We start from the raw sequence: 19,060 nt of genomic DNA, 5'->3' as shown, positions 1-19,060 counted from the left end.
CCATGTTGTTAGTATTGCTTTTGTAATATAAATAAGATATTTATAGTATAAAATGGAACGTTATAAAAAAAAGTAAAACAACGCCACTTATTCACCTAGCGGTAGACATATGGGACTAATTTGTCAAAATAGGTTATTATGCAGCCAAATAAATAGTCATATTTATAACATACACACAATCGGATATCTCTTTCTTTCCTATGCATTTCGTATAAGTGCTAGCGGGGAGTAATTATCATGAAACGCCACTTCCTCATTTAATCACATAACAACCGCGAGGCTACGTCGCTAATTCGTGTCGTTTTCTAGATTGCAAAACTTAAAAATCTATTCATTAATTACACCGCAAGTTGAAAATGATCGCTGATTGCACTCAGAGTGCACCACAGCATCGGTGAACTACGCCAGGAGCTTTCCGGAACGGAAACGTGGTAGTGGTGCGGTGGTCGGTGGCGATTTGTTATCAAACATCTGACGGGCGGCTGGCGATGGCGGAGGCGGCGCCCGGGAATATCGTGAAGGAGGGCTGGTTGCTGAAGCGCGGCGAGCACATCCGTAACTGGCGCGACCGCTACTTCATCCTGTTCGACAATGGCGACCTACTGGGATTCAAGGCGCAGCCCGAGCGCAACAACTACCGTGACACCCTCAACAAGTTTACAGTGCGCGATTGTCAGATCATGGCTGTAGACAAACCCCGGCCCTACGTGTTCACGATTCGTGGCCTACAGTGGACTACCGTCATAGAAAGAAACTTCGCCGTCGACAACGAGAAAGATCGGTTAGTAGACTTCAGTTACAGTGAAACATCGCTTTCCTTAAGTCAAGCTTAAAAAACAGATACGATGGCTTTGGTATTCAATATCAATATAAATTATTATTGTGAATCATCTTTCTATAAATTCAGAAGGGAAATCATTGAATGTAGTGACCTTTACTTCGAACCAGTCAAATATTTATTTGCTATAAATAGTGGCAGTATGTGGAGTTCAAAGTCCATTGGTTGTTTATTTACAATATCTTTTACACTCACACTGTCAGCGAGCTGACTCAGCTCCACTCCACCACTTGTCACCGTAGACCCCATTCACACCAAACACAGCAACACTAGCCACTATATTTTCCAGCATGGTGTATATTCATATTACATACTTTGTTATAATAACTTAATTAAACTTTAAAATCTAGTGTGGTGAAACATGTGCTGAACTTTTCATAAAGAATATTTCGTTTTACTCATTTGTAGCGCGTTGGCCGTGTCGAGTGGTTGTGTTTTAATTGTGGTACATGACATATAATATTAAAGGTTTTCTCTCTCCGTAGACATTTCCCGCATCCTTGCCTGATATTTGGAAGTTGATGTGACAAACGGTAGACTTTGTGTATTTCCAAAGCAGTGTCCTTTCACCCTTTAACCTGGAGTGTGTGAACAATGACTTGTAATGTTCCACATCACATCATCAAAGGGAATGTTTCATGAACTCCACTTCTGATAAAAAAATAACTTAATGTTTGGTCAAGAACAGTTGTAGTAAGCTATGGGAGCTTAATGCTATTGTTCCTCCTTGCAATGTTTGTGGAGTTGGTGCTGGGATATCTTGATTAGTGTTTGTATTATAATAAGAACGTTCCCCTTTTGCTTTTCATTTCAACGGTCTTAATACTTTTTATATTATTACTTTTTACAATCATAGTGTCCCTAATATGACTGGAAATCACTTGTTTGTATAAAGTTGACCAACCATTTATCTAAATCTGTGTAGGTGTATCGAGAGAACAGTTAAACAAATGGTCTCTTTGAAGTGTGTCTGACAAGCCTCTTGTGAGACCCTTCTCATCCAGTGTGTCCACCACTAAACGGTACTATAAAATTATACAGAATAGGGTTACAAGTGTTTGAATCATTTGATACAAACACACAACTTACATGTATAATAAGATAAAAATTGGGAACTGTATTTGCTACCTTAATGTATTTTGACTTAGGACATAACATTTTATCTCTACATTTAGGATCGCTTAATGTATTTTTGCCTTTCACCGTCACAACTCACAATCCACTCGGGTCCAGTTCTTTAATGGTTCCATATATATTTTGTGTGATGGTGTCACAGCGAGGAGTGGGTGGCGGCTATCCGCTATGTATCGTCGACCCTGGCGGCGGGCTCGGCGGCCGGGGAGGGTGCGTCGGGGGCTCTCGGCGGTGTTCTCCCTCCGCACGACACCGACGACGATGACATCGCCAAGCTCGGCACCAGCTTCAGGGATCCGAGACGCATCGTGAGTTAACTTATGGAGATGGAAAACACACACACAATCACGCATATACGCACAAACACACACACACACACGCACGCACACACACACGCACGCACGCACACACACACGCACGCACACACACACGCTCGCACACACACACGCACGCACACACACACGCACGCACACACACACGCACGCACACACACACGCACGCACACACACACGCACGCACACACACACGCACACACACACACACGCACGCACACACACGCACGCACACACACACGCACACACACGCACGCACACACACGCACGCACACACACGCACGCACACACACACGCACGCACACACACACGCACGCACGCACACACACGCACACACACACACGCACGCACACACACGCACGCACACACACACGCACGCACACACACACGCACGCACACACACGCACACACACACACGCACACACACACGCACGCACACACACACGCACACACACACACACGCACACACACACACACACACACACACACACACACACACACACACACACACACACACACACACACACACACACACACACACACACACACACACACACACATACACACAGAGCATCTTCTACTTTACTACATTCATATGTTTGCCTTTCACGTTAACCCCTTGGATAACATATCTTATATTATTTTGTTTGTTGTATATGTAAGTCCATGAATTGTATGAAAATATTGTAGACCTTGGAGAAGTTTGAGTTCGTGAAGGTCCTGGGGAAGGGGACCTTCGGGAAGGTGGTGCTCAGTAGAGAAAAGGGAACCGGCAAGCTTTACGCCATGAAGATACTGAAGAAACACATCATCATACAGAAGGACGAGGTCGCGCACACCATCACCGAGAACCACGTGCTCAAGAAGACCAAACATCCATTCCTTACGGTAATATAGCAGCCCAGTGCTTCACCGCTTACGAGTCGATCGACTAACTAACCCAGCTTTCCTCCATGTGGTCCAGGCGCTGCGTTACTCGTTCCAAACGGCAGACCGCGTGTGTTTCGTGATGGAGTACGCCAACGGCGGGGAACTGTTCTTTCATCTTTCGCGAGTGAGATCCTTCAGCGAGGAGCGGACGCGCTTCTACGGCGCCGAGATCGTGGCGGCGCTGGGGTACCTGCATGCCGAGGGCATCATATACAGGGATCTTAAGCTTGAGAATCTTCTCCTGGACAAGGACGGCCACATCAAGATCGCCGACTTCGGACTGTGCAAGGTCGACATCACGTACGGCCGGACGACCAAGACGTTCTGCGGCACTCCGGAGTACCTCGCGCCCGAGGTGCTGGAGGACACGGATTACGGGCCGGCCGTGGACTGGTGGGGCACCGGCGTGGTGCTGTACGAGATGGTGTGCGGTCGCCTGCCCTTCTACAACAGGGACCACGAGGTGCTGTTCGAGCTCATCTTGCAGGAGGAGGTGCGCTTCCCCCGCGCGTTGTCGGCCGCCTGCCGCTCGCTGCTGGCCGGCCTGCTGTGCAAGGAGCCCGCCGGCCGCCTGGGCGCCGGCCCCGACGACGCCAAGGAGATCATGCAGCATCCCTTCTTCACGTCCGTCAACTGGAGCGACCTCGTCGCCAAGAAGATTCCGCCGCCCTTCAAGCCGCAGGTGGACTCGGACACCGACACGCGCTACTTCGACTCGGAGTTCACGGGCGAATCCGTGGAGCTCACGCCGCCCGATAACGACTCCGGCCTCGCGCGCATCCAGGAGGAGCACTTCCCGCAGTTCTCGTACCAGGTGAGTCCGCCTCCGCCGCCCGCTCCCGGCCGCTCCCGAGCCGTCTGACCGCTCCTCCCTCGTTGCAGGACATCTGCTCGTCGGCGCACTCGGCCCTGTCTCACCTGTCGCACCACTCCGCCGCGCCCGACCGCCGCCACTAGCCGCCGCCGGCCGACGCGCGCCTCCTCACGCCGCATTTATCGTGAGCGCCACGACGTGTTCATTTTCGCCCCACATCTTTAGTTTGAATGCGATCACTGCGATGTTTCTGAGACGACTGCGGATGGGATTCGATATAAATACACGTGTACATGCTATAGATTGTAAATAGTCGTCCGGAGGACGCGACCAGCCCTCGGCCGGGCGCGCCGCGACACAGTAGTTTCAACCCCGGTAAAGGCTTCAAAAACCGACGGTGAGGTCTCGTGCGAGGGACACCACCACCGGCCGGGCTGCAGCCGGCGCGAGGACAGGAGGTCGCTTCACTCGTCCTCCTCTCGTCCCCCCTCCCCCTACTCCGTGTCGTGTCGCGGTCGCGTCGTCGTCTCGTGCTCGTGTCGTCCCGGATCGCTCCACGAATATATTTCCTTTTGTATATATTAAAGTTAGGATTTGAACCGTGTGTTTCATTTCGACCTCCCTTCCCCTGACTATGGCCATGGCTCCCGCTCGGCTCCCGCTTTGTTCCCGAACCTGCCGTGAACCCGTGGGCGCCGGTGAGCGTCACACATTCGTCCGGTGTAACCCGGCCAACGTTTGTTCACAACTTTTAGTGTTTGTCTAAAGATGCCTCACAAAGAGTCGATGAACAGAATAGACGATGGAATTGGATTTGAATAGCGTTCAAATTTTGATTTTGATCGAGAGACGTTCTGTCCACTGTCTATAGGATCGGTGACTAGTATCTCATCCCTGTCTCTGTCCCTGTCGCGCACCGTCTCCAGGATGATCGACGTAGGAATGGAGTTCCTATACACCGATCTGCATCATTTTGTAGTACTGAAATGTTCATGACGACAGACGACGATGACAGAAAGTCCTGTAAAAGTAGTCCAGGAGGGAGAGCAGCAGGTGCTCCGAGTCGGCGAAGGAGCCGAGGACCATCTACATACATGACGGAGGACTATTATTACACAAAGGTAGAGCTAGGAACCAGCTCGCAAGAAACAGAAGCATCACTAGTGTCACGACGTTACTAGATATACCGTCTGACTTTACTTTCAAGGGTCATGTCCTTGGAATATTAATTGTTTTGTTATTCTTATGAGTTTTAGAAAATAACTTATTATTTGAAATATTTTTAAACGATTCTTTTCATCAGGTCTATAACTTTTTACTAAAAACATCAAAATAAGTTTATGTTCGGATTTACTTCCGTCTTTTGTCATGTTAGTCGACATTGCTCTTCAGCAGTTCCCTCCTTCATAACTTTCTTACTTTAAGTTTCGTATTTTCCTTAAACTGAAACTTAATTGAGCAGATATTTTTTTATGTTTGTCAAAGAAAAAAAAATATGTCTCAGGCGATCATAATAAAATTAATAACAAATTTTGAACAAAAGTAAAGTGTAAACCTCAGGTAAAGTTTTGAACCCTCGGTAAAATATCTTTAAGTCAGATTTAGGAAAAGAAAACTTCGATATTGGTTCATTTGCAAAAATAAGTTAATACACCGGTGATAGTGGCTAGTGAGTGTGGGACCCAGTGCCTGCACAGGACGCAGGGCCGCGTGAGGACGGCCGTCCGGTCGGTAATAAAACAAGTTTGTGTTTGTATCGATAATATATTTCTCGTTAAAAAGATAGGAGCAGCGTCTTAGCGTGGGGCTCTGGTGTCCGCCTTTAGTCTATAACTGTATTCGCGACAGACCGTTGGTGCGCTTGATCTCCGCCCGGCGCCCCGAGCCCTCGCACGATTTCCTTCCCTCGACACATATTCCACTCCTATCCCTGTCATTCCTCGGCTCGAGGCGCCGGCGCGTCGATTCGAAGGTAATTCATAAAATTTAAAAACATCAACAACAAATAAACTAATGAACAATCGGCGCTTCGGACGGTAGTGCGGAGCTCGTCCTGACCTCACTGACTGTGTGATGATCGTACGAAGTTGTGAGTGGAAGGCGTGGCGACGGATGATTTCTTTGCGACAAACATGTATTTCTAAATAGAGTTGCTAGCTCCTAGTGTTCCAGGTCATTTTCGATCGCCACCTATGTCTAGCAGTCGGTGTACGATTTTTTCAGCAAAAAATTAAGCACACTGATTGCAACATACTACACAGGAGTCCAACAAGTTCCGGTCAAATATTATTTTCATAAAATTATAATATGAGCTGGATCATCGGACATAGAATACAATCGACACGAGCGGCTCCCTCAAACGACCCGGACCTGGTCGCAGGCCGTCGCCAGCTCACAAACTTCGCCGTTTAAAGATGTTCCCTGAGAGAGTGATGATGCTGCGCCTTTTCACAAAGATATGTTTACGAATGAGTCTCTCTAGATTACAATGAATATTAACTATGAAATAAACATTTTATATAATAACAAGGTGACAGCCGACGCACGAGAGTCAGATCGACGCATTGTAAATGTGATCCATTCTACGTGATCGCTTAATTTATAATAATTCTTTCAGTATTTTAATAATTAACTTTAATATCAAAGCGTTCTCACAAAAATACGGACAGATCCGAAGTCTGCTTTATGATTGTTATGTTGAGAGACGGTCCACAGCGGCGGCTCCGGGCAAGAGATCCACCTGAGATCGGTTCCGGGGATATAACGACGGTTACAATATGCCGGCTAAGAGAACATCAAGAAGCTGAGCTCGGTCCGGGGACGTCGTCTCTCACATAACATACATTTGGTAATCGTAAGAAAATATTTGGTCGTTTGTGTGATCATGTTTACAAGATAGTGAAATAAATCGTGAAAGAGTATTGCTTACAAAATTTTAAAATATAAGAGTGTATAGTATAATTTATTTATATATTTTTACAAACCCCTAAATATAAACTATGTATACTTCAACATATTGCTCTAACAGCGGGCGAGGTCGGCTCACTGCTGCCTCGGCGACAGGCGTGTGTGCCGAGTCGTGAGCGTCGCGTGGACCGTGGTATGTACATAGACGGTGAGACGGTGAGACGGCGAGACCCTAGAGTTACTGGCGGGTAGCGGGTGATGGCCGAGCCTCGTGCAGGGTCTGCAGGCGAGGTCTCTCGTGGCACAGACTCAAATGGCCAAATTAATATAACAACAATATGTTCCTAGTGCGGGAAAGCACCTTTCAAGGTTATCGTTTTACAACCATAATAATGTTTTATTTATCGAACGAAGTAAATATTTAGTTATTTACAACACACATGTGTTGGGCCGTCATAAAGACGACCGCCTCATATCCTCATGTAAGTAACTAGTAGGCAGTAGCCGATGCATACAGCCTGTTGCGAACTAACTAATTTTGCTCAAGCGTAGTTTATCGAAGACCGAAAACGGAGTCTCTGTGGACGATTCACTCGCGACCAAAGTCCTCGCTGCTCTTCCGTTCGACCTCCTCCCCGCCCGGGAGCGGGTCGTGCGTCCTCAGCGCGTTCATTGCTGCGACTGGCGCGGAGGTCGCTGGAAGTGTGGTGTGAGTGGGAGCGTGTCGTGGCGGCGGGCGACTCGCTAGGAGGGCGCGCCCCCCGCCACCGCGCGCTACACGAACTCTCGCCTCCTAGCGGCCGCAGCGCTCGCTCCCGCCGGCAGTGCGCCCCCGCTCGCGGCGCTCGTGCCTGCCGGGCTCTCCGGGGACTCTCCCGGCGGAGTCGGCACCTGCGGGGCGGCGCCTTTGCTCCGCGCCTGAATGAAATGATTTAAACTTCAATGATTGCACTAGTCATAAACTAACAGAGCTGAACACTCTTCACTGGTCGTTAGATCCGCGGTTTCCGTATGTGAGTCGTGAGTCAAGTCCTCTGTCCTCTGCGTTACCTTAGTGCGTCTCTTCCTGGCCAGAGAGGCAGGGTCCGCTCGGTCAGTTCGCTCGAGGCGCTCGACCCTGTCGGACCGTTCATTCTTCTCGCTGTCTGGCGTCACGTCCGCAGGCTCCGCTCCCAGTCGCGCCGCCAGCATCGTCAGCAGTTCTTCGACTCGGCCTAACTGTGGCCAGAGCAAGGTACGCGTGTTAAGTTCACAACAAGATAAGTAGATTCGATCTAAACAGTTCGATCGCGAACCTTCTGCTGGAGACGTTGTACTTCGGTGCGAACATCTCTTCTCAGTTCAGCCAGCGCCGCCTCGTGTGCGGAGACGGCGGCGGGAGGTGCGGCGGCGGGCGCCGGTGCTGGTACGGGTGTGGCCATCGAGACGCTGGCGACGGCAGAAGCGGACGAGGCCGCGGGAGCCGGCGCCGGCGCGGGCGCGGTCGCCTGAGCGGGTGCGGTCGTGCCTGTGGTCGTCGACGTCTTGCTGGTGACGGGTGAAGTGACTTTTTTGTCGTCCGCCTCCTCGTCGATGGGCTCCCTCCTGGCGGCCGCTCCCAGCACGCTGCCGGCTCGACCGCGCCCGAAAATATTCTATATGGACATTTCTTATAAGTTATCATTCCGAAAGTTTAAAGAGCGAGCCTCCTACTCGAAGATTTAGGTAGACTTATCACATAACATGATCATGGGCAGGCGAGATGTGATCACGGTTGCTGCAAAGTAACAGATACGTCGGGAGTATGTAGTTTTTTACAAAAATAAAACACGAGTAGTATATCCGAAAAGTATTAGTTTCATTTAAATGAATAAAACTCGCGAAAGTCTTAGATCTCATTAAACGAACTAGCCGTTTCTGTAAGTCGAAATTTCGGAAGGCTGTCGTATGGTCTAAGTTTGCTAATTATTTTCGAGTAGGTTTATGTGATCGGGGCCTCGATGTCTCCTCATATATGACTTACGAGGGATGTCAAATGGAAATCTTATTTAATTCAGATTTTGTTAAGATAGCTGAAGTTCTTCAGGTCACTGTTTCTACAAATTAATCTTATGTTTATAAAAAAAAAAGTAAAGAAAATTCTTCAAATTAAACCTTTTTTTTATATTTCTGACGAAAAAGTAAATATTGAAAATTTGTAGAGTAGCGAGTTGCCGAACACCTTGATAGCCATGGTGGGCGCGGTGGTCGCGTCACTCGCCCCGGGGGCGGCGGGTCGGTCTCGAGCGCTCAGTGACCTGGTGAAGGCGGCCCGAGGCGCCTCCCCCGCGTCCAGGGAGCCGCTAGCCACGAGTCGACCCCACTTCCCTCTAGCGGTGACGGCGGCCGCTCCGGCTCCCTGTTTTGCGTCCTCGGCGCTGGCGGCGGCCGTGCTGGTGGCGTTGCTCATACCTGCGAGAGAGCGTGTATGAGTCGCTCGTAGCGGACGATCTAAGAAGGGCGCTTCCTCACCGTCTCCGCGCTCCGGGTCGCTCGCGGCCGGCACGAGAGCGGCGAGGGAGGCGCGTGGGGCGGGAGCGGGTGTCGCCGCCACGCTTCGTTCGCGTCGAAAACGAGAAAAGATCTTTCTCACGAGGTGGTCCTGCGCTTGCTCCAGTTGCGGTTCCCGTTTCCGCCTCTCCATCAGCTCGCGTTCGCGGCGGACGTCCGCGACCTGACGAACAGTGTATCGGCAACAAGTCTCTTTCGCGTCAAGTCTCGGTGTGGTCGTTATTTTCGGCTTACTTTACGAAAAATGAGTCGATGTCGAAGATTGTATGTTAGAGTGAGATTTCTCGCGAAGCTGTTGGCGAACGCCTGGTAGAAGTCGAGCACCTCGAGCAAGCGATCGCGTTTGATGGTATGGAGGTCGCAGTAGGTCAGCGCGCGTACGTTGGCGGCAGACTGGCCCACGGCGCTGTCCTTCCAGAACGAGTCACCGAAGACGTCTCCCTTACCTGCCATACATATTACGTGAGAAATTTTCTTTACCTCAATTGAGCTTACGGTACGGTTCTTCGAGTGGAGCTGACTGACCTAGTATGGCCACAACCTCGTCGTCCTGGATGACCTCGAGGCTGCCCGTGACGATGAAACATAGCGAGTCGATGGACTCTCCCGTGTGGTAAAGAAGGTCGCCGGGCGCCGAGTGCGACATGTGAAAATGCATAGCTAGCGCTCGAAGACAGCCGTCGGACGCGAGGCGGAAGGCGGGGTGCTCGTTAAAAACTTTTCTATTTAAATGGACGCAGATATCGGCCTTCATGTCCTTCGGGCAGTAATTCAGCACCTGCGGTCAATGTACGGTATAAGGGTATAACTTATAAGTTGGGGAATTCCGACAGTATGAATAGGAATCGTTGCAGGAATGACTTATAAAAATGAATGCATATATTCTTTGAAGGCGCCTTTACGGACTTAACTTGCTAATAATTGATATTTTGGGTTCTTTTGCCAAAGGAAGTCGTATGTTAGTGTGTATGTCTGTGTGCATTTAAATGTTGCCACCTTGTCCGTGTCGAGGCCCTTAGTCATGGCCCACGTGGACACCACGTAGTCCATGACGCGCTCGCTCAGCGCCTTCGGCACCTCGTGCAGCTTCATGAACTCGCGCACGTTGTTCAACATGTCGTGATACTTGGCCGTGGCCGAAGTCATCTGCTGTATGATGGTCGTCACGTGGCCGAATATCGTGGCGTAAAGCAGAGCTGTCGGTGACACGACTAGTACGTTAGTGCTACAGACCACGATTGAAATGCGACACCTGTCTGTTTAGATATTAATATCAAACTTATAGAGCAAGAAATTGTTAGTCATATTCGAGTATTAAGTATCTACAGTCGTCATTACTATATGTGCCCTTAAAGAAACAAATTACAAAATGGGTTTGAAACTTACTTCATGTCTATATATTTAGATGGAAATTAAATATTATCTACGCCTTCGAATAATAGTTTTAAACATTAAACACTTACCTCTGCGTGGTCAAACAAATATTATTTGGAGAACAAGAGACGAGGACACGCACTCTATATTAATGACAGTTACATAAGCTACGGTCTCATGTACGTATTAACACGCGCGACTCGCCAATCTGTTTCCTCTGCCTTCCCTCGTTTGATCTTCCGGTAATTAAAAATCGACGAGAGAGGCAGATGTGAGCGTGACGCGCGATATGACGCTTCGTGGGCCTGCACGCAGGATAACGGGACAGGATCAAGGATAGGAATCGACGTAATACTTGGGATTTTAAATGTAAATTAATATACGAAAAACGAACACGTGAACAAACCACTCACAGTGTGAGACGACCATGACGAGGGATTCGTCTTAACTCAAAGAAAATAAGAAAATTAATCAAGTAAAATAACAAAAAGTGTAAAGAGGAAGGAAAAACGCGGCTCCAGTCGCAGCTGTGGCAAGCTGCGCGGGAGTCGCGCTCGTGCTCCGGCTAATAACAGAAGAATTCCGTCACCTGCCACGATCATCATGCAGATGGTGAAGATCTTCTCGTTATCGGTCTCGGCGGCGACGTTGCCGAAGCCCACGGAGGTCATGCAGGTCATCGTGAAGTAGAGTGCGGTGACGTACATCGTCTTCCGAGACGGCCCGTTCACGAGCTCGGGGCCGTCGGACTCGTTGGACCACACGTAAGAATAAGGACTCTGCGTCACGTTCGCTAACTTCCAGAGCCACGAGTACTGGAGCCCGGAGTCGGCGTCGGAGCGACCGATGCTGTACCAGACGCAGGCGAGCCAGTGTGCGACTAGCATGTAGAAGCACAGCAGCAAAATGAGCATGGCGGCGCCGTACTCGAGGTAGCGGTCCAGCTTGCGAACCACTCGACCCAGCCGTAGCAAACGAACTACTTTCAGGGCACTAAAGAGGCTGCCGATGCCCTGAAGAGGTAGTATGGTCGATATTTTTTCGATAAACATACTAGAAATATATTTGAATTAATGTAACATTAAAAAATCTAAATATAAAAATCACTTACATCTTCGTCGTGGTCGAAAGCGTTAAAAACGTCGTAAGGCAAGCAGGAAAGAAGATCAATCAAAAACCATGACTTGAAATAGTTTTTTCGAATAACCTTCGGGTCACTGACGACCTCACCTCCCGGCCCCACGAACGTGGTGTGAAAGTTTAATACGATATCGATAAAGAACACTACGTCCACTATCGAGTCGATGACGAGAAGCGACACATCCTCGCTGGTCTTGTTCTTAAAAGCGACGTTGTAGGGCACCATGATGGCCGTGTAGAAGGTGAGGCAGAGAATGATCCAGTCCCAGATCGCTTTGAAGGCGCAGTAGTGCAGCAGGATGTGGGGCGGGGTCTTGGGAGCCTCCTGTCGGTACTGCGGCAGCACGTCGCCTGACAGCGACATAACCTGCCACCAAACACACTGCGCTAAATCTCACGTGAGACTCTTCTGCCGCTACCAGTACTTACTATGTCTCGCGATATAGAAAACAAATGCATCATTTTTATGAATGTAGCTAAACAACTTAACCCGAGCATCGTTTTATTTTAATCAAGACAAACGTGAAAATACAAAGGGATGTGCTTTATTTGAATCAACAGGTACAAGCTCAAATACAGATCTCACGATCACTTTAGCTGCTCGACTGTTAGGTTACTTCCGAAGAAAGTTAGCAAAGTAATTTCAAATTTATTTTCTAAATTTCACTAATATGAGGCCATCGGTAGAGCAGTCTGGTCATAGAAATTCAATTGAAGGAAGAGTAAATTGAAAGGTATAAGATTTTGTCAAACCTCCTACTAATATGAGCGATAGTTCATCTGGAGCAAGTGGAGAATATGATAGTAGAACAAGGTCGACAAAAATGTATGAAAAATAAAAATTGTAATAGGTTTTTGAAATACGAGAATAATTTTTAGTAATGTTCTTTTTTAATAATAACAATATGTACAATTTGGTAGAATTTTTATCTGTTCAGTGTTTTTTTAAACAATTTGAATAATGAAGACCTAGTACCTAAATTGTTTACCTTTCCCCAGTAGGCGGCTCTAACATCATATATACTCGTAATTATACATCGAACTTTGGAGTGCATGTCGTCAGTAGCCAGCATGTTGAAGGAACTTTTATTTTAGATCCTACTTTTTTTTTAATAACACCTAGTACTCAAGTAACAGTTTTCATATTTCCGGATCGTGATAAAAATTTTTTTATGAATAATGACACGGCTGATTAAAAAACATGTTAAATTATGCTGTAAAGATTTCTACAACTGTAAAAAACACATTTATTTAAAGTGACGTTAAATTGGGAGTTCTGTTTTCGCTTTTGAATTATATGTTGAAATAATGGAGATTTCGGAACACTTCTGGAGGCTGGACATATCTTAAGGAAAATTCCCTTCAAGTTTTTTCTTTTGAAATTTTATGTGTTCTCATTTACTTTATTATTTAAAAAAACAAATTAACAAATTCTTCCATATGTTCTTATGATATTTTTTATAAACCTTTAACAAAATTTTTCAGAACTATATCAAGTGAGGACTGACGAATTTAATACCTGATCCATCGCTCCTATCTTAAGGAAGTTCATCGCCGATCAAAACTATTTTTTACATTTCTTTTTATATGTAATGGATATTTCATAAATAAACTTCTTCACATCACCAGTCACGTCCAAATTACTCCACAGCGATAGGTATCTCAAACGATGGATACGGGAGAAGGGGGAAGGGCGGATGGTCTAACCTTACATGTACTATATTATATTATAATAGCGTGCGTGTTTACATGGTGCGGTGTGTGAGTGGTACTGACATGCGCGAGCTGGCTCTGTCTCGCCGGCTCCTTGAGGGCGGGCAGCGCGGACACCAGCACCGACCTGGAGCGCGTCACGCTGCGAGCCAGCTTCGCGAACTTGGAGAGACCTGTCGCGTACGAGCGGAAAAGAACGGTCGGACTCAAGGAACCATGGACATTGACATCGACACATACGATACGACTACGCGGCACTTGCCTCCCTTGGGGTCGTCGGCGTCGATGGGCTGCTTGAGGGCGGTGATGTCTCTGAAGGTGAGCAGAAACAACACCACCAGCTCGCGTTCGTTCTTGATGGGTGCCACGTGGACCAGCAGCCACAGCGGCGTGCCTGTCCAGGTTTAACAAGTTATAATCAGGCTCTCTACTCGTTCTGCTCATACATTATTTACTGCGTCATTAAACAGTCCTATTCGGATACAAATGCTCCGAGGTCCATGTTATTTGTAAATTTAGGTAGAAAGTTCGAACTTTCCCTTTCATTATGCTCTGTAATAAAACGAAATGTTTCGGAGAAAAACAAATTTAATTATGAGTTGGCAATTTAGTCCCTTGGGGCCTCGCGGGTCGCGCTGTGCAATTCGTTGGAGCTCGTTAATGTCCCGACTGCGGAAGTTGAGGACGCCGTTTTGTTTTTCCCCACATCATAATTGGGAGTTTACATATTGGACTCAACTGATGCCCTAGAAAAGGGGTGTTGGCTTTTTGCCTGAATAGATTATTTATATAAATATAACTTAAAGACATTATCTATGTAGTATTAAGCTTTTTATGATAGAAAACGACGTATTGTAGGTACATATGAAGCGGACGGCGAATATGTTGTTGTAACATTTCAATTGAAGATGTCAACTGATAAAGTTCTCTCAATATCGACTATAAACCATGTGACGAGATAAATAATGCTAACTAACTAACCGTAATTGATTCAAGAGTATTTCATTCATCTAACCGGTACTTACGGTTCTTTTTATAGAGGAGTATTTCAAATTGATCTGCAAGATGATGATCGAGCGAGCGGTCTACTCTCTCCACAGCCTCTTTTTCTGTCAGCTCTCCATACATCCACGTACATCTTGAACGACACATCAAAGTTATATGCACTAACACAAAGTCGGCACCACCTAACTGACTACTCCCGGGAGGTCTTTTTTTTTAGTGCCGTGGACACCCCACTCATTACTTAATAAAACGATATGGTTCCTTGACTCCTTTGATATTTTGAACGTTTTTTTATTTTTTATTATATATTATTGCTTATTTGGATATAAGAATTCTCACACTAAAATTACTTTGAAAAGGGCGGCTCGAGGTTTCTATATACGAAGTAGTAAATAAAGTAAAATTAAAGAATTCTAAAATATTTTTCCTCCATTAAGTACATAGACACGTAGTACTTATTATGTTATATTACCGGCATGACTTCTGCATGACCTCTGCTCTGTTGTATCCGCTCATTTTGCAGAAGGTTTCGTTACAGTACACGATGGGGTAGTCCACGATCTGAGCGTTTGCCAGAAGGAAACTGCTGTCTGCTGTTCGACATATGGTATGATATTAAAGGATGTTAAAGGGAACCTGTCTCCTGGGACCACTCATATGAGTCACTCCCCAAATAAAAAGTCTCAAGCATTACATATTCTTGTAATAATGTGTTGTAGTTGTATATAATAATGTGTTGGTAGTGAACTTCTTGAAATAAAAGTCAAATAGACAATCAACGATCAAAAATTCATGGTCATTCAGCCGGCTGGGACCTGCGGATATGATGCGCGCTCCTCAGGAGTGGAACAGGGACAAGAACTGAAACGTGATATCCCGGGGGTTTTGTTTTATTGAGTCAAGCGAGCGGAGTGGTATAATGGAGACTCAGGGCTTTCATTCACGGAGATGATCTGAGGAAGCAATAGTCCGATCGAATTTTTTGCTCGATAGCCCAGTTACCGGGAATGGTTTTTATAAAAAAAAGTGAGATCAGACCACCAATTTCAATTTTAGGGCCGGATAACGTTACCCATATTAAAAAATAGGATTCAGTACCGATCGCTGAGGACGCTTCGCTCAATGTGGACAGAGAGCTTTTTCGAGCAAGGTGTGAGAAAATATCCATGTCCTAATATTTTCTCATTGAATTTTATTTCAAGCCTTGGCGCAAAAATACTTTAATGTTCAAAATATAATTATAGCTGTTTAGTCGTAATCATCTTTATTTATATTGTGCGTGCATGTGTGTGTGTATCTGTGAGCACGTGTGAGTGGTGGATACAGACGCTGTGAGGAGGATCTTCGAATGATATTCTCCAGGAAGGTGTTCTGTGGGGCGACGAGCCCCCGGCGGCCGCCCGGCATACCGCGAGCTGCTCAACACGGAGCGTCACCGGTCCCGAGCTTCCTCCGACACACTGGAACATAACATTCAGACTACAATCACGGTATAATGCAGCCATCCCCATCTAGACACTTATGTTTAAACAAGCTGATACCTTTTTTAATAGAATAGTGTTTTTTTTTATTTTTCTTTAATGTAACTAGAGTTTACCCCAATAGAACCTAGCGATGCAACCGGGTGTGAAACGAAAAGACTTCAGACAATATGTAATTATCTACCTAATAACACAATTGTATGTATCCCAGTCCTGTTCATTTCCTTTCTCTGAAACCGTCTCAACAAAGGTGGGTTATGTAAAAAAGGCCATATTATTATGAGCACGTCGATGTAGTCAGAGCATTCGAAATAGTCCTAAAGACTTGAAGATAATCTGCTTGACAAGTAAATGTAATATGAGTGTCGGCTGAAGACCTACGACTGATCGTCTCACCGCGGAGATTGACTTACTATCTCCATTGAAATAAAACAACTATTTTAAACAGATCGCTAGTTACACGGAATACTCAGAGTTAAATTATCGCCTTGTATATATTTCGATATTCCTAAGACACTACTGAGCTGTGAGCTGCGGAAAACCGTTATCTCTTTTAGATGTAGATGTTAGGAAGCCATTCGAACTGTCACCCTCTGCTGTTGTGTAAATAACTAGGTTTTCTTATTTTCATATTTCATTTTTTAGTAGGCATACGTGTTAAGTAAGCTGGTACTTATGTACACAAATAAATCCTATTTTCTACTTTCGAGAAGCAAAACTATCATTGAATTCTAATAATTTTTAACATTGCATTAGATTGCATATTATTTATAAAAAAATATATTAAAATGAAATTAATTAAATTCCATGTTTATAACGAAGCCATCTTTCATAAAGGTCAATAGTTCAATTTGGGGTCACAGAGGTAAGTAAACACGTTACGATTGCCTTTAGGGCTCAGAGCCAAATCGACAATAAAAAAAATGTTTTTATCGTATAACTTCCGCGAGGATGAAGCCCGATCGATACTATTTACATGCGTCGTACCGCAGCGACCACCACCGACCACCACCGTTCACCACCAGACGCGTCAACAGGACCATATCGAGCCCCGTTTTCCTTTCAGACACATTAACAAAGAGAAATGAGGAGCTGCGAGTGACGTTCTTCACTTCTCCACGAATCGCAAGGGAGTTATATAAGTTACACTTCACCCAAACTAAACTTTACTATTCGAACTCACATCATCGTATTCTCCGTTCGATCCCTCACTGAGCGACAACCCTGCAAGAGTTCCGCGGTCAGACCCTCGCGGGAGTCCTCATTCACAGCACCGAAACAGATGACGTGTTGAGTGAACTCGCTGACCTCCCGAGTGTGTTTGCAGGTCTCTGATGACGGCAGGGCATGCTGTGCGGCGCCGCGCGGGCTCCGGCACTCGCTCCGCTACTCGCTGGCTCCGACGTTGCGACGCACCCCTTCACCCTTCACCTCTCACCCTGCACCCTGCGACTCTCGGTCACAAACCGCGCATGCGTCTAATAAGTCCGAACACAAACGCTAGAATCCGTCTCATCGTTTCGTTTGTGACCACCCTTACATTTTCTACTGCGCTTCCCTTCTGCGCCGCTGGTCTCCTTACGGCACTACAGCGTCACGTTTTCTTCCGCCAGTATTGACTCGTTAATGTATTTGAATTTCGCTCGCCGGTCTTTTAGCTCATAGTATCGAAATTAAAAAATATATTCTATTTTCATATTATGAGATCTAAGACTTTCGCGAGTATTATTCATTTAAATGAAACTAATATATTTTCGGATATACTACACGGATTTTATTATTTTAAAACTACATAATGATCTTTGTTATAACAAGGACCGACTGACAGACATTCACATCTCGTCTGCCCGTGATCACGGTTGCTGAAAAGTAATCGAAACGTGGGGATTATGTAGTTTAGTTTTAAGTTGGGACCCTATTCCGGTAACATGTACAATGTTGCCTCAATTGAAGGTGTCAATGGAAGATACATTTGAAATGTATTTAAGGTATAAAAACCTTAAAGCGTATTTAGAGCTTCAAGAGAGCGAAGCCGTAAGATTCACTAATGAGACGAAACTTCTTAGCATTCAATGGATTCACCGTGCGGGTGCCGGGTCCATCGCTTTGCAGGGAGAGGAGCTTCAACAGTGCCTGTGACTCGCGACTCCGGTGCAGATTTAAGGGGCTATCAAACGAACGTTAAACGCTTACCTCCACCGGCCAAGCTCCTCTAGCTGCCTAACCAAACTTGAAGAGAACCTACTAGGGCTGCCTTCGAAGTACGTTCCAAGAATGAATTGATGTTGGTTCAGGACAGGCCCTAGCCTTTTAGTAGGTTGTAGAGATTTATACTTCTCGCTCTACCACGTTCTACGAGGAACCTATTCCTAGTGTTCGTTAGCGAGTCCTTGATACTTATCGACCTTGATGGCATGGTCTTTTAGAATGTTGGTTTCCCAAGGAACCGTGAGCTCTATCAACACGTGCTTTAAAATTCGCGAATACATAAATGTCTGGTTTGGAGGACGACGCACAAATATCCTCTGGGATTTTGTATTGTTTCAGAAACAATGTTTCTCATACGTATCCATTATTATAGTCAACCCGGAGCCGCTTTAAATACAGAATAAGGCTCAAGGTTTGGTTTTAGAGCCCTAATGCTTTGTCTCACAACACCTATTGATCGGTCATGTGTTTATTTCCCTCTGCGCTCTGGCTACCGAGACTAACCGCTTCACGTCCGATTTCGAGAACCCTATCGTGACGACACGACGACTGACCTCTATCCAGGAGTACTCTACGTCCCACTAGCAAATGCTTAGCAGTTCCAACTGCCTTCCCACATTTCCATAGCAAATCTTTTCAGTAATTAAAAAACAAG

At 46.2% G+C, this 19,060-nt stretch overlaps 2 protein-coding genes across 5 annotated transcripts; one reads left to right on the top strand and one right to left on the bottom strand.

Moving 5' to 3' along the window:
- The first annotated feature begins 187 nt into the window (after window positions 1–187).
- On the top strand, window positions 188–4,647 carry LOC116770702 (RAC serine/threonine-protein kinase). Its single transcript, XM_032662294.2, has 5 exons — window positions 188–781; window positions 2,115–2,280; window positions 2,995–3,192; window positions 3,269–4,048; window positions 4,117–4,647. Exons 1-5 carry the CDS (start codon window positions 489–491, stop codon window positions 4,189–4,191), a joined length of 1,512 nt encoding a protein of 503 aa, XP_032518185.1. The 5' UTR covers window positions 188–488; the 3' UTR covers window positions 4,192–4,647.
- Window positions 4,648–5,792: 1,145 nt separating this feature from the next.
- Window positions 5,793–17,901, bottom strand: LOC116770700 (potassium voltage-gated channel protein eag). Of its 4 annotated transcripts, none has more exons than XM_032662290.2 (16): window positions 17,381–17,901; window positions 16,045–16,176; window positions 15,189–15,309; window positions 14,737–14,849; window positions 13,974–14,105; window positions 13,748–13,884; window positions 11,970–12,365; window positions 11,448–11,871; window positions 10,481–10,680; window positions 10,010–10,262; window positions 9,719–9,930; window positions 9,446–9,647; window positions 9,156–9,385; window positions 8,251–8,589; window positions 8,006–8,173; window positions 5,793–7,873 (listed from the first exon to the last, which is right to left on the bottom strand). In XM_032662290.2, exons 2-16 carry the CDS (start codon window positions 16,121–16,123, stop codon window positions 7,730–7,732), a joined length of 3,150 nt encoding a protein of 1,049 aa, XP_032518181.2. In that variant the 5' UTR covers window positions 16,124–16,176; window positions 17,381–17,901; the 3' UTR covers window positions 5,793–7,729. The 4 variants fall into 4 exon arrangements, with proteins under 4 accessions (XP_032518181.2, XP_032518183.2, XP_032518184.2 ...); XM_032662292.2 differs by having other exon boundaries at window positions 11,970–12,380; window positions 13,775–13,884; window positions 17,381–17,900; XM_032662293.2 differs by having other exon boundaries at window positions 13,775–13,884; window positions 17,381–17,900.
- Between the last annotated feature and the right edge of the window lie 1,159 nt (window positions 17,902–19,060).

This window comes from Danaus plexippus, chromosome 7 (genome assembly GCF_018135715.1).
Source record: "Danaus plexippus chromosome 7, MEX_DaPlex, whole genome shotgun sequence".
NCBI classification, from domain to species: Eukaryota; Metazoa; Arthropoda; class Insecta; order Lepidoptera; family Nymphalidae; genus Danaus; species Danaus plexippus.
This window is presented reverse-complemented; position numbering and strand designations above follow the sequence as displayed.